This window comes from Zingiber officinale, chromosome 9B, assembly GCF_018446385.1.
Source record: "Zingiber officinale cultivar Zhangliang chromosome 9B, Zo_v1.1, whole genome shotgun sequence".
Lineage (NCBI taxonomy): Eukaryota > Viridiplantae > Streptophyta > Magnoliopsida > Zingiberales > Zingiberaceae > Zingiber > Zingiber officinale.
In genome coordinates this window covers 38798537-38814534 of record NC_056003.1, presented here as the reverse complement: position 1 = coordinate 38814534, position 15998 = coordinate 38798537, and the positions used below count along the sequence as shown (strand labels likewise).

The following is a 15998-nucleotide window of genomic DNA, read 5'->3' as shown; positions in this document are numbered from 1 at the left end:
TTCTTCGCAGGTATAAAGGATCGAGGGCATCTGCTGTGCGTCTCTCTCCTTCTTCCTCTTCTTTCTGCTGCTGAGCTCTGCTGAGTTCTTGAAGCGTTGAAGCTTTGCGTGAGCTTCCTTTTGGCTGGGTCACCTGCTGTTGTAGGCGCTTGGAGCTGCTGCTTCTTCCAGTCGAAGAGAAGGCAAGCAAGAGTTTTCTTACTGTTGTATTTCTTGCTGTCTTTCTTTGTATTTCTGTACTCTCCTTACTTGCTGTTGCAAGAGTGTGTTGTGGCGAGGTTTCTCCACCCATAAGGAGTTTGTATTAGCCGGTTCTCCGGGGACTCATCCACCGACGGATTGACTGGACTCGTCCACCTTACGGACACGCCGAGGAGTAGGAGCCCTAATCTCCGAACCTCGTTACATCGGTTTGTTTGAGGTTTGTATTCTTCCTTTCGTTTCTAGTTTATTTTTCCGCTGCGCTAACGAATTGTAGGAAGAAACGAGCGATTTGGGGCGGCTATTCACACCCCCCCTCTCTAGCCGAGTACGAAGAGATCCTAACATAATGCACCCATTCATAGTATGATATGTTTTTATGAATTATATGACATGATGTTATGCCATACTCTTATGACTTATAGGACATGATGTTATGAGATGTTTTGTTTATGATTCATATGACCTGATGATATGTTATACTTCTATGATTCACATCACATGATTTCTTATTTATGACATGTTAGAGTATGATGTTTCTTAATAATATGATATGATAGGAGGCTATGTTCACATGATATAGTGTTAGATGATTATGTCTCCATTGATTATATGCTTGTATGACTATGATATGAGATACGGTTTTTGTGAGTAGGAAAATGATCTTACTGAGCCTGTGTGCTCATAGCTTACTTTCCTTGTACCACAGATACAGGCAAGGAATGGATGATCTAAGGGAGCTGCAGGAGAGGCAAGGAGGTGTGTGTGGCAGTGGCTCGGCTAAAACAAATAAAGACCTGCTATGTTATTTTTTATGATTGACATGAACCAAGTGTATTATGTTACATTCCAGTATAATTTCATGACATTTCCACTGCTTTATGTTACTAGAAAGAAATTTTAAATATGCGTGTGTATCCTGGAATAGTTAAGTAAGAAAGTAGCTCCGTCCCTTTAGTAGCAGGGAGGGCGGGCGTTACATTGGATTTGTGGTACTCTGCGACGTATGCGAGCTATCCTGGTCTGGCCATTTGTTCCACTGCTTTTCACCCTTCGGCAACAGGAAGAAGGCTCCTTCCGCTTCCAGCCTTATCTTTGGACTATTTTTTTCTCACCTCTGCAACCTTCTGAACCGAACTGGAGGAGCAAATATTTCTTCATTCGATTTCCCCATGAGGTAGAGTGGCCCCTGCAATGGCAATCGTCACTTCCCCCGACCCCGCCACTGGGGGATTTTCATCTTGATACATCTTATATAGAGGCTTCCTCTCGCTTAGCGGGATGGCAATTGAACTTGACGCGTTTATTATCTGAGGAATTGCTATCTTACTTCCGCCTGAGCTATCTTACTCCTGAGAGGCCTCACTCCCTGGGTAAGCTTCTCTTTTAGTTCTCTCATAACTTCATGCATTTTGTTTTTTCATACTGTAGCTGACCTCCTATTTTTATCTTGTGCAGCTGAGGTGTTAACCCGTGCCTCAGAAGTTCAGCCTCTTCCTATAAGTGATATGGAGATAATGAGGCGTGAACGAGTTATTTTAGAAAGGAGATCGCTCCCCTACTCAACTTCGACCCATGTCGGCGTGGCTTCCCCTGCAAATCCCCGACCTCGTCTTCCTCGCCGAGCCTCATCTACTGTCCGACCTACCTCCTTTGCTAGTCCCGCTCGTCCCAGGACTGCACGTCCATCCAGGCCTGCCGCCCTTGTTCGTCCCCGGGCCCCGCCTACAACCCGGCCATTCACCCCGACGCCTCTTCAATCTATTAATCCTCCCCGACCAACCTCCAGCCCGGGTCGCGACCGTGGTCGAAGATCAGCCAACGTACCTTACACCAGCCCTGCTTTCAGAGAAGCTTCTCAGGCGGCTCGTCGAGCATGTTCTCTAAACGACCGCTTGAGTCGTGATGCCCCTTCTTCTTCTTGGCGTAGGGTTCGGCTACCTTCCGAAGATTCTGATTCGGATGACCAGCCTTTGGCTCAGAGACTTCGTCGTAGGGCCCCCGATCCTATACCAGACTCGGGCCCTTCCACTGTTCCTCCGCCTCCTGCTACAACCACCACCTCTCCTTCGCCTCCTATTGCAACCACTTCTCCCATCCCGAGCCAGGCCGATGCTCCTCCTGCTCCCCCCGAGGTTCCGACCGAGCCTCCACTAGCTCAACCTTCCACCTCGCAACAGCTTCGGAGCACCGAAGCCAGCCCATTACATCGCCCTTCATCAACTACCTCACCTCCCGAGCCTTCTCCTATGCCCCCTTCAGCTCCTTCTGGGTTAGCTGCTGGGCTTTCTGGCTCAGCTGCTGGGCCTTCACAGCCACCACCACCTGTTCATCACCATTATCATACCACTACTCCTTCTGAGGCTGAATTAAGGTTCCAGCAAGATGTTCCCACCAGCTCCTTCACAATGAAAGGTCGTTTGGCGACTTTATGGGAAGAGAGTATGCAGCAGATGGAACTCTTGTCGCCCCCTGCCCAGATGGACAGATTCTCAGAGTTGTATATCAAGGTAAGCTTCCATGAGTACCAAGCTATTATTCTCCCCGGTTTTATCAGATGTTTCCTTTATGTCCCAGGCCTGTACAGAGTCCCTGATAATAAACCAGTCCTTCCATGTTGTTCATCATCAAAATAAGGTGTTGCGAGACATGGTAACAGAATTGGAGCTTCAATTGAAGGACCCTGCGCAGGCTAGTCATGCCCTGAGAGTCGAAATAAAAGATCTGACCAAAAGGAAGACCCGTCTGGAATTATCCTTGGCGCGGGCTAACCACAAGCTTAAAAGCCTCCAAGAAGAAAAAAGCCAGGTCGATGTCGTGCACCATCAATGCATGGATCAACAAGCTTTGGTGCATCAACGAGCCGTTGACCAGCTGCCCCAGAAGCTACGTGCCGCCGAAACCTTAGCGCATGAGCGAGACAAGAAACTAAAATCCCAGGCGGCCCAATTAAATTCTCAAGCGGCAGAACTTCTGACAGCCCAGACTAAACTGGCTCAAGCCCGGGCTACTGCTGAAGGAGTATCTACAGCCCTGACTATTTACAAGGAAGGGGAGAATGATCGCTGCAAACAGAGTCATGACCTGTACCTGCGTTCTCTAGAGTTTCGCACACAAGCAGGACAGTGTTTCTCCATATCTGTTATATATGGTGTGGTCGGGGCTCTACGACAACTTCATGAACAGGGCTACTTGAAATCAGCTCCTCCTGCTGAGTTTTTAGATCATGACCGGATCCTTAAGAGATTTCGGATGATGTCTTTGCCCCTTTTAAATGATCCTCACTGACTGCCCGTGTATAATGACTTAACAACTTCCTGTGAAATACTTTATTGCTTTTCTTTCTACACATCCACTTGCCTTGTAAGATTTACTTTGCTACAATTTCTTAGTTTGTCGAAAATATTAGGATATACAATTTCCGCTATGACATATCCTCTTACTGCACTATTTGGTATACTTTTAGCCTCGACCTGTTATCCCGGTCTGCCAAACATGTGACAGCCCGGCCAATTCTTCTTTACACGCTTCTTTAAACTCTGTAAGGTCACAGATAGTTAGCGCTCCACGGTCGATCTAACTTCTTGCCCTGGTTATCTTGTAAATAATAAGCCCCGGACGATAATTTTTTGATGACTTTGTAAGGTCCATCCCATTGGGGTGCTAACTTGGCCACGTCTCCCACAGGCTTAACTTGCTTCCAGACCAGATCTCCTTCCCCAAAGAATCGAGGAATTACTCTTCTGTTATAATTCTGCCTCATTCTTTGTCGGTATGCCTCTAGTCGGGCTGTCGTCCTGTCGCGGGTTTCACTAATGAGATCCAGCTCAGCCAGCCGCTGCTCTGCATTTTCTTCATCATATAATGTCCTCCTGACTGACGACTCTCCGATCTCTATGGGTACTACCGCTTCGTTCTCATATACTAGATGGAATGGTGTCAGACCTGTACTTTCTCGGGGCGTTGTACGATAAGCCCATAGGATGCTTGACAACTCTTCTACCCAGTTACCTCCCACATGGTCTAATTTAACCTTCAGACCTCGTACTATTTCCCGATTGACCACCTCAGTATGACCGTTACTTTACGGGTATGCCACTGAAGTGAAGGCTTGCGTTATACCAAATCTCTTACACCAGGCCTGGATTTTTTGCCCCTGAAATTGCCTCCCATTGTCTGATACCAGTTTGTGCGGAATACCGAACCTGTAGAGGATGTTCTTCCATAGAAATTGGATGACGGCATCTTCTGTGATCCTAGCTAGGGCCTCTACTTCCACCCACTTAGAGAAATAATCCACCGCCACCAATAAGAAACGCCTCTGACCTGGGGCCATTGGAAATGGTCCCACAATATCCATGCCCCATTGATCAAAAGGGCACGAGACTATAGATGTTCTTAGCAGAGCCGTCGATCGATGTGTTAAATTTTGATGTTTTTGACAGGACAGACAAGTATTTACCAGCTTGTGAGCACCCCTCTGTCAAGTAGGCCAGAAGTACCTGGCCAGGAGTACCTTGCGTGATAATGTCCGACTGCCTACATGACTGTCACAGCATCCCAAATGTATTTCTCGTAAGGCTTGGTCCGCCTCCTCCATGCCCAGGCATTTGAGTAAGGGCCTAGAGAAGGACCTCTTGTAGAGCTGATCCCCGATCATGACATAAGCATGGGCTTGTTTCCTGACCAGCCGTGATTCCTCTGGGTCAGCTGGTAAAATAGCCTGCCTAAGATAGCTGATCATGGGCGCCTGCCAATCAATAGTTGCTTCCCTATTGTTTTGCAAATCTATCTAAGCTATAAGGAAGGTTTGCGTCGTTGATTAGTCCAACACCCAAGTGGTTAAGGAACTGGTCATCTTTGCTAGCTCATCTGCCTTCTCATTCTCTGCCCTAAGGATCTTGGTTACTGTGATTTCTGCAAATTCTTCTTTCATCTTCTCATAAGATTTCCGGTATACTTGTAGTTTATCACAATTTACCATAAAGTTGTCAGTCACTTGCTGAGTTACCAACTGGGAATCTGAATAAATGATTACCCGGGCTGCACCTACGTGCCGAGCTGCCTGCAGTCCTTCCAACAAAGCCTCGTATTCTGCCTCATTGTTAGTGGCTCAGAAATTCAATCGAACAGCCAATTGGAGTATATCCCCTTGGGGAGATATCAACAAGACCCCGACTCTGCTTCCTTGATGAGTGGTCGACCCATCCACGTAGACCTTCCAGGTTTCTTCAGAGTTGGTCTGATGAATTTCCGTTAAGAAATCTGCCAAGGCATGTGCCTTAATGGTTGTACGCGGCTGGTATTGTATGTCATATTTCCCTAACTCTGTCGCCCATTTGATAAGCCAACCTGCAACTTCTACATTAGTCAAGGCTCTTCCCATGGTGCTATTGGTCAGGACTGTGATAGGATGTGCTAAGAAGTAAGGTCTTAACTGCCGAACCATAAGGACCAATCCATAAACCAAGTTCTCGAGGGTCGTGTATCGAGACTCGGCCCCTTTTAATAGATGACTGAAGAAATACACTAGTCATTGTACATTATCATGTTCTTTAACAAGCATAGCCCCTACGGCCTCGGAGGTGGCAGATAAATAGACCCATAATGGTTCCCCAACAACCGGCTTGAATAAAGATGGCAGAGCCTCCAAATACTTCTTCAGCTCTTCAAAAGCTCGGGTACATTATTCATCCCATTGGAACTTGGAGGCCTTCCTGAGCACCTTGAAGAAAGGAGCAGCCCGGTCTGCGGATCTGGAAATGAATCTTGACAGGGTTGTTATTCTGCCGACCAGCTTCTGTGTTTCCTTCAAATTCTGGGGAGCCTGCATATCACGTAATGCCCGAACCTTTTCTGGATTAGCTTCTATTCCCCGCTCGGTCACCAAGTAGCCCAAGAATTTTCCTCCTTTAGCCCCGAACAAACATTTCAAGGGGTTCAGCTTCAGTCCATATTGCCGGAGAGTTCTGCAGGTTTCTTCTACATCCTTGATCAGATTTACGGCTAATGGAGACTTAATAAGTATATCGTCCACATAAACCTCCACGTTGCACCCGATCTGCTCCCGGAAAATTTTGTCTATCATCCTTTGGTATGTGGCTCCTGCGTTCCTAAGATCGAAGGGCATGACAGTATAACAGAAGATACCATCAGCCGTAATGAAGCTAACCTTTTCCTGGTCCTCCACCGCTAAAGGGATTTGATGATACCCCTGGTAGGCATCCAGCATGCAGATTCTTTTGCAACCGATAGTTGAGTCCATCATCTGATCAATCCGAGGCAGAGGATAACAATCCTTGGGACTAGCTCGGTTGAGGTCTCGGAAGTCTATGCATACTCTCCACTTATTGTTGGGCTTCTTCACTAAGACCACATTAGAGAGGCAGGATGGGAACTGCACTTCTCAAACATGGCATGTCTTCCTGAGCTGATCTACCTCAGCTCTGATTATTTTGTTCTGGTTAGCTGAGAAATTTCTTTTCTTTTGCTTGAACGATCGGGAGTCCGGCAGTAGATGTAACTTGTGCTCTACTACCTCAGGCTTGACCCCAGGCAACTCCTCTATAGACCAGGCAAAGACATCCCGATTACAGATCAAGCATTGGACTAACTCTTCCTTAAGAGGAGGAGGCAGGTCGCTTGCCAAGCGAGTTAGACTCTCAGGTCGTTCAGCGTATAGTTGCACCTCCTCCCAGAGGATGGGTTCTTCAGCTATAGGCGAAGGCTCTTCTTGGACAGCATGGACGCCACCATCTTGCATCCTTTGATTCTTCCGAGCCTCCACCCGGACCATATCAATATAGCATCGGCGAGAGACCCTCTGCTCTCCTTTAACTTCCCCAACCTGTTCGCCAACAGGAAATTTGATTTTCTGATGGAAGGTCGAAACAACAGCCTTAAATTCATGCAGAGTGGGCCTTCCCAAAATGACATTATAAGAGGAGGGAGAGTCCACTACTATAAAAGTGCTCCTTCTTGTGCGCACCAACGGCTCGGTGCCCAGAGATATGACCAGTTTAATCTGACCCATTGGCTTCACCTCATTGCCTGTAAATCCATATAGAGACGTAGCCACAGGCTGAAGCTCAGTGGCATCGATATGCATATCCTCGAATGCAGTTCTGAACAGAATATTAACCGAGCTCCCGGTGTCAACGAAAACCTGAGCCACTCGACTATTGGCGATAATAGCCTTGATGATAAGGGCATCATCATGAGGCAATTCTAGTCCTTCCAGGTCTGCTGGCCCGAAGCTGATAACTAGGCCAGAAGCTGCTCTTGGCTGCATCCAACAGTGTGGACCTCCAAGCGACGCATATGGGACTTGTGCGCTCTTCCCGAATCTCCATCAATTGGCCCTCCAGATATCATACCAATCTCTCAGGCGGCGGCGTTGCCTCTATTCTCGGCTTCCTGCGCTCCTTCTGGCTCTTTCCCTCGACCTGCTTGATGAGCACTGGGTCCGGCTAGATCAGGGCGAGGTTGCCCGGCCTGCCCAGCCGCGGCTCGCTGCTCTTCCATCATCTTGAGCACTTGAGGGGCTAGCTCAAGCGGCGGTAAGCCTAACTCGGCAGCCCGCTTAGAATCCTGAGCGAACTGGTAACAATGATTAGTATCATGTGTACGAGACCGATGATAAGTGAAATACCGAGTGTTCCACGGTCCAGGTCAGGGAGCATGCACGGCTGCGACTCGGGGGGCTGGTCTGACCTCCGGCCCGGGATGAAAAGTAGGTCTGGCTTCCTGAGCGCCCGGCAGAGGTTGAGGAGGTGGTTGAGGCATCCTTCTTTCCGGCTTATTGGTAGATGGAGGTGGTCTTTCGGCTTTCCTCTAGGCCGCCTGTGCTTCTTCTACTTTGATGTGGCAAGCGGCTTTTTCCACCATCTCATCAAAGTTCCGAGCGGGATTTTTGATGAGATCCCTGAAGAATTCTCCTTCTCCTAATCCGTGGGAGAAAGCGCTCATTAGAATCTCCGAGGTGGCGGTGGGGACATCCTAGGCCACTTGGTTGAAACAATTGATATAACTTCTTAAGGGGTCGGTCGGCCCTTGCTTAAGAGCGAAAAGACAATGATCTGTCTTCTGATATTTTTTGCTCCTGGCAAAACGACGAAGGAAGGTCGTCTTGAAATCCAAGAAACAGCTGATGGATCCTTGAGGTATCCCATCGAACCATTTTAGTGTCGAACCAGCTAGTGTATTCAAGAAAACTCGACACTTGACAGCATCACTGTATTGATGCAGCAAAGCTGCATTCTTAAACTTGCGTAAATGATCCTCTGGGTCTTTGCTCCCGTCATATTCCCCGATCGACGGAGCCCGATAGCCCTTAGGCAATTTTTCATTCAGAATCCTGACCGAGAAAGGTACTCTCTCGTCCGGATCTTCCGGGAATACTTCTGGTATGATGAGAGTCTTCCCTTTCTTCGAGTCTTGGGGCAAGGAACTCTCAGCCATGGAGTCCTAAGGCTGTTCTTTCTTAAGGTTGAGGCCATGGGGTCCTGGCTGATAATACCTCATGTCAGGCTCGTGATAAGGAACTTGAGGAAACCCCTCGGGCTGTTTTCTCTTAGAGCCCCGATCTGAAACAGGAACGGGTTCTTTGGAAGCTTCAATATGAGCTTGGCGTGGTAGCGAGACAGTTGCTTGCTTCTCGGAGGCTGCTCGCCTCTTGGCCTCCTTGAAGAGTTCATATTCTCCTGCGGTTATGGTGACGTTGATACGGCCAGACTCCTCCATCTTCACGTTCCGGAACAGGTTGTTGTGTTCCCACAGACGGCGCCAAATTTGATCCCATCCGGAAGCTGAGTCAGATGAAGGCGAGCCTTGGTGTACTGGAAGTTGAATAAAAGTTGTTGCGGCGTCTGATCTACCTAGCACCCCTCAGAAAGGCTCGCACGGGCGGGTGACGAAGGAAGATGACCAGGATGATGACACTGCGGCTCTGCACACACTCAGACGAGTCCACGAGTCGTTAGAGACCAGAAACCAGGGAAAAGGTCTCCGGGTCAGGCCCTCCGACGCTCAAGTCAGGTACTTTTTCTCTAGAAAACACAGAGAAAGGACGAAAAGTAAAGACGAATAGGAAATTACGAGTGAGAGTACCTACATAAGGGACAAAACATCCCTTTTTATAGTGCAACGGATGTTTCTGGGACCTGGCGGGTGTCAAGGAATGTCGGCTGTCAGACTTTGTCTGGCGATAATTAACACGCGGCGCCTCCTCATAGGCCGGCGGCAAAACCAAAGGGGTATTGAGCCCCGACTGTTAGCATATTCCCTGACACACTGATTATTCTCTGACATTCTCTGACAGGCAGTTACGATTCCCTGGCTTGTTTGTCAGGTAGTGCCTGGACGCTAGGTCTGTATCCCGACCTGCTTCTGTCCGCTGTTATCCATGGCTTGTACTTCCCGACCTGTATGCCAGGTCTGTGACCCGACCTGCTTCTAGGGATGGCAATGGGGCGGGGCGAGGGCGAGGGCGGGGGCGGGGGCGGGGGCGGGTTTGTCATTCACATCCCCGCCCCGTTCTCATTTTTTCGGGTTCGGGGATTCCCCGAACCCGAACCCACGGGGATCAAATCCCCATCCCCGCCCTCATCCCCGCCTCATTCCCAAATTTAATTTATATTATTATTATTATTATTATTATTATTATTATTATTATTATTATTATTATTTAATAATAATTATTAATGATAATATTAATATTAATATTAATATCAATATTAATAATATTATTATTAATAATATTTTCAAACATTTTAATATTAATATTAACACTATTATTAATTCTTTTTAAAAAAATCATATTATTATTTATTAATAATAATGATAATATTCGGGGCGGGTTCGAGGATGAGGATAGTATTCCCATACCCGCCCCATCCTCGAAAAATCAGGGATCCCTATCCTCATTTCGGGTTTTTCCCGCGGGGCCCCAAACCCACGGGGAAAATTGTCATCCCTACCTGCTTCTATCCGCTGTTATCCATGGCTTGTACGTCCCGACCTGTATGTCAGGTCTGTGTCCCGACCTGCTTCTGTCCTCTATTATCCATGGCTTGTACGTCCCGACCTGTATGCCAGGTCTGTATTCCAACCTGCTTCTATCCGCTATTATCCATAGCTTGTACATCCCGACCTGTATGTCAAGTCTGTATCCCGACCTGCATCTGTCTGCTGTTATCCATGGCTTGTACGTCCCGACCTGTACGCCAGGTCTGTATTCCGATCTAGATCTGTCCGCTGTTATCCATGGCTTGTATGTCCAGACATGTACGTCAGGTCTGTATCCTGACCTGCATCTGTACCCTGTTATCCATGGCTTATACGTCCCGACCTGTACGTCAGGTCTATATCCTGACCTGCATCTGTTCTATTGTTATCCCTGCCAGGTCTGTATCCCGACCTGCTTCTGTCCGCTATTATCCATGGCTTGTACATCCCGACCTGTATGTCAGGTCTGTATTCCGACCTGCTTCTGTCCGCTATTATCTATGGTTTGTACGTCCCGACCTATACGTCAGGTTTGTATCCCCACCTGCATCTGTTCTATTGTTATCCCTGCCAGGTCTGTATCCCGACCTGTATGCTAGGCCGGTATCCCTGATTTATACTTCCCGACCTGTAAGTCAGGTCCGTGTCCTGATCTTCTGTGCGTCGCCTGAGGCCTTTCCTTCTGCGCCTTTACCTGGCCTGCGGGCCTTCTCCTTAGCTGTACTTGGCCTGTGGATCCAATTCTAGGCTGTACTCGGCCTGTGAGCCCCGTTCTTGATTGCTATCGAGGCTGGATGCGGTCCAACTTGGAATCCTATCCTTTGACTGCCCCGTCAGCTGGGATTTAGACCAAAGCCACGCAAGGTTGACTTCTGACCTCCACGTAAGCTGGACTTCTGACCTCCACGTAAGTTTGATTTCTGACCATCCTGTGATCTTGACTCTTAACCACATCATCTTACTGACCCCATAATCATGCACCGTATCATTAATGTTTAATAAATTTTCTATTTTCCAATAATATCATTTTATCATTATTGAAATACTATTTTATTTTATTTAAAAAAAAAAGGAAATATGATAAACTCTTCCTTTCTTTATTCTCTAGAAAACATTCATCTTTGAACCAAACAATCACGCCGTTTTCATGCACAGCGGTCCTTCTACGCCCAAATCGAGCCATCCTAACCGCCGCAGATCCTTCTTCGATCGGACTCCTCCGATATTCTTCTCCAGTCCCTTCCCTCTCGCAAAAGATTACTGTTTTTTTTTTTTTTGCTCTCTTCTACTTCAAACCCAGCCGCGCTTCCTCGCCCCCAATCCCAATGCGAAGTCGGTATGTTCTGGCAGAAAAATTGCTGTTCTAATGTGATTTCTTCGATAAACGGATAAACTTGAACTATTATTAGTTTGGGGTCTCTTAAAGTTTGTTTTTTTGATGGTTTGCGTTTGTCGGGGATGATGATTTTGTACATTTTTGTGCCGCTTCTGTGCTTCCTTCTTTGATTTAGAGAAATTCAGTGTTCTTCGTTTGATTCTAGCTTATATCTTGGCCAATGTTTGGACTTTTCTTCTACTTGATTTTAGTTATATGTTCGCACTCCTCTATTGCTTAGATTTGGGTCTTTGGAACTTCCGTTTCAAGGTTAATTTTTGTGCTTTTGCATTAGTTTCATGCATCATCAACTGTCTGTCTGTAGGTAAATCTTCATTATTGGGCATCTTAAGTAGGAAAACTAGGATTTCAAGCTATAGACCTTCATGTTATCATTTGCTGAAAAATTCTTTGGGTTCACTTAATCTGGCTAAATGATTTAACTATAATATGTTGAGATCAAAATGTTGTTATTTTGCCTTTTCATCTCGTTTTTGTTATGTGTGTTGATCAATTTTATGAATCAAGCAGGTTTAGGATGAAATTATGAGCAAGGCCATGGAGTTCAAACCAGGAGACGAGGTGGAGGTCTTAAGGAGAAACGAGGAACCGAATGTCTCTTGGTTTCCAGCAATAATATCATCAGTTCTTGTTAATAAATATTCTGTGAGTTATAAATTATTCGTAAAACCTCAAGGAAAGCCCATTGTGGAGACAGTGGATGATAAAGATGTTAGGCCCTCCCCACCTCTTGTTCCTCACAAGCAAGATTGGACTGTTGGTGACATTGTTGAGGTGCTTGATACACATTCTTGGAAGGTAGCGAAGATTGCTAAGATCCTCAAGAAAGGATATGTCGTCGCCAAAATCTTTGGCTCTATCCAGCTTAAAAGATTTCTGCTATATGATGTAAGGGTTCCGCAAGCTTGGCAGACCAACCATTGGGTCAATAAGGTAGAATTTTGGTTATACCTATATGACATAATATTGGTCATCCTCCGAGTAGATTATGCAATTTTTCATTCAGATACCATTTGAATAGATTGACAATCAATCACACTTGGATTTCATTATTTGTGTGTTCTTTCTGTATGGCTTACTGGTTGCATTTTTTCATCTAGATGAGAAACGGCATACTAATCTCTTTTACCTGACATATCGTATGCATATGTATTATCACAGTGTGCATTAGTAATAACTGTCACTAGCAAGACTCGATTTTCCTAAATCTTTAGGTGGGAGTTTATGTAACCTCGTATCAGATCCTGATTGATCGAAGGATTATTTATGTTGTCTAACTGAAAGGAATAACGATCGAGCTGTGATCGGTAATTGTTGAATTTCAACTTCATTCATCTTCATGGCAAATACAATCTACATTACTTTGAGAAACAAATAGCATATATTTGTGCTAAATTCAAGCTTTGATCGATGCCAATTTAAATTCAGAATTGGCTCTGAGCATAACTGATGAGTTAACTAAGCTCAATCTGTTCATTACACATTGGTTTAATTGCATCGTGTTCAATTTTATCATTGTTTTGCATGAATAGCCTTTTCGAACAAATAGCCTCTTTTTCATTGGTTCCGTAGTTGTGTTCTAATGCTTGTATGCTATTGTAGATTATCAATTTCTTAGAAAAAAATAGCTTATGATAGCAAAGAGGACTGTGTGTTGAGAGAGATAGCAAAAGAGAAATCACAATTGAATTTGATGTTCAAAAGACCTGTTTCCTTCTTTACTTCTTGTACAACATCAAATATCCATTGCTTGTCAAATTTAATTCGATTCTGTTGATTAATAGAAAGTCATTTCCAGGTCGAAAATGGGAAGCATTTTCATTGCGGTTTGATGCCTTCGAACTCCAAGCACACAGCAAAAGTTGAAGATGGAATTCAACAAGAAGCTTGCACTATACAGAAGTTCAACACAAAACATCCAGAAGCTTACAACGGGCATAAATTTGACAAAAGGCAGCTTTGCCCCATGCCTCCGACAACTTTAGAGAGGGACCTCAAACTCCACTGCATCGCGGCTTGTGATCCTGAGATAATAGGTACTGGCAAGAGAAGGAAGGTGAGCATGGAAGGCAGAGGAACTTCGCCTAGAAAAATTGATGTTGTTACTTTCTCTAAAGTTTCAAATCTTGAAAAGTGCATGCTCAAGTCCGGTAAAACTAGAAGAACTGTGAAGACTGGGTTACAAGCTGATAAGGTCTTCCTGGACGAGCATGCCACACCTTTATTTAGAATACCTATGGGAGTTGCTGAAGAAACCGATGAATGCTCTGTTGCTAGCTGTAGTAGTAACGATACCGAAGAAAGTTGTTTCGGGGGTGCAAGAAGACATTCTAGGAATGCTTCTGGAAAATCTACTAATGTCATGCCTTCTAGCCCATATGAAGGTGAGAGAGAGCATGAAACAATCTTTAAAGACAAGTTAGCTGCCAGCATCCATATGTTAGAGCTCCGTGCATATCGATCCACTCTGCGAGCTTTACATGCGTCGGGTCCTTTAAGCTGGGAGCAGGAGACACTTCTAACAAATCTACGTCTCTCGCTCAACATAAGCAATGAAGAACATTTGCTTCACCTAAAGCAGCTACTATCTGTGTAAGTCGTCCTTCGAATCCAAACTAGTTGTTGTCTCTAGGTATCGAGATATTCTCACTTTTCAAAGATTAGCATAGCATTTCGTGCAGAGAAAGAGTTACCAGTCCATGTTAATTCAACAATGCCCTGATTTCTCCCATTAGCTTTGTTGTTGTTTCATCTGTAATATGATTATCCAATCTACTTAGACAATTTTCTTCGTATAAGCAAACGATATGGTTTCTATAATGAACTTCAACTGCAAATGATTTATTGGATGTATTGCTAACTAGATTCTTCAAAAGTAAATGAATGCCATTTTGGAGGGATTTTCGATTGTTTCGGATGGAAGTTTTCTACATGTTTGAAAAACATACATTATGTGTACATGTGATTCTAGCTCTGATCAACTCACAAGGATCTGTTATATTAACAATCCCCTTAGTACCGGTCCCACGAATATGGAGAAAGATACATACAAATACGCTCACCATCGGACGCATCTATGTATCTTATAAAACTTCTAGAGCAAGTAGTTTTGATCAAAATTATTATATTGTTAATTTTGAACAGAGGTATTATATCAAAATTATTATCACTTTATTTTCTATTTTTAAAATAATAGTTTGAGATTTTTGTAAAAGTATCTTTTATTGTTTTATTTTTTTTTCTTTATATTTTTTAAATGTATAACTTATGTAATAGGTTTTAAAAATTTATCACATAATTTATATCATTTTATTTTTATTCAAAAAATTATAATTTTTTAATTCATGTAAGTTTGTATCAAAATTATTACATAAGTCTATTGAGATGCATATTAGACTTTTCCTATTAAACTAAACTATTATGTTCAGTAGGTTTGCCTTTGTCTAGTATATTCAATTTGCTTGACCTAATTCACTTACTTTGCTCATCCACTGCAATTAATGACTAGTTAGGTTTAGTAATTATCTTTACGGGTTGACGTAATTAGACTTGCACGGGCATTTGCTCCAATAAATTTTAGAATTAATTCTCAATAAATACAAAATGTCTTGTTAGATATCTAATTTTTCTGTGTAAACTAACGAGTCGTTGTATTAAGATAAAATATTTTTCATAATTTATCTAATTAAACTTAATTATTGAATTTGATTAGTTTAATTAGCTCACCTAGATTTGGCCCATCGCAGATCAGAATCGGTCCAGTAGGAGGCGGATCGGACCAAGTCGCGGATGAAGTTACAAATTTTATGAATATTTAAAATTTAACTAATTAAAAAAATAGTTAGATTTAGAAATTTCGGATTCCATATCATATGATGTGTCTGCTGCATGGACACCTCGGCACGTGCGTTGTTGCCGGTGAAGAAGACGCGTGAGCGTTCGAGGAAACCGCGCGTCACGTGTGCTTTCTGCTTCGCTGGCCGACAGTCTCGTACTGCGCACTACCAAAATATCCAAAATGTCTTATTTATTATTTTTTTTTTCAATCATCAGATGGAAAACAAAAATGCGAGGATGGATTAAAGAACGTAGATTTGAAAAAAAAAAAAATTGAATGGCCTCCTCCTTCTATCCCTCCTATCGAAGTCGATTCTTTAGTTTTTTTTTTCTCTCACTTCTTCCCTTTAACTTTCCTTCCTCTCTTCTCTTTAATTAAATTGATTTTTTTCTCACTTTTGTTCACATGTATACGATAATTATTACGGCGTCCATTTCAAAAAACCTAAGTACCGGGATTGTGGAGAGATGAGAACCAACTTAGTCCTGATAACCTATTAGATAAGAGTCAATATAGTCTTGGTCTCTAGGAAATTAGGTCCCGAAATAAGTAATGAAA

General features: G+C 44.2%; 1 protein-coding gene across 1 annotated transcript; it reads left to right on the top strand.

Moving 5' to 3' along the window:
- Nucleotides 1-11331: 11331 nt before the first annotated feature.
- Nucleotides 11332-14430, top strand: LOC122022534. Its single transcript, XM_042580561.1, has 3 exons — nt 11332-11542; nt 12113-12535; nt 13401-14430. The coding sequence occupies exons 2-3, from the start codon at nt 12128-12130 to the stop codon at nt 14196-14198; spliced, it is 1206 nt and encodes a 401-aa protein (XP_042436495.1). The 5' UTR covers nt 11332-11542; nt 12113-12127; the 3' UTR covers nt 14199-14430.
- Nucleotides 14431-15998: the final 1568 nt, after the last annotated feature.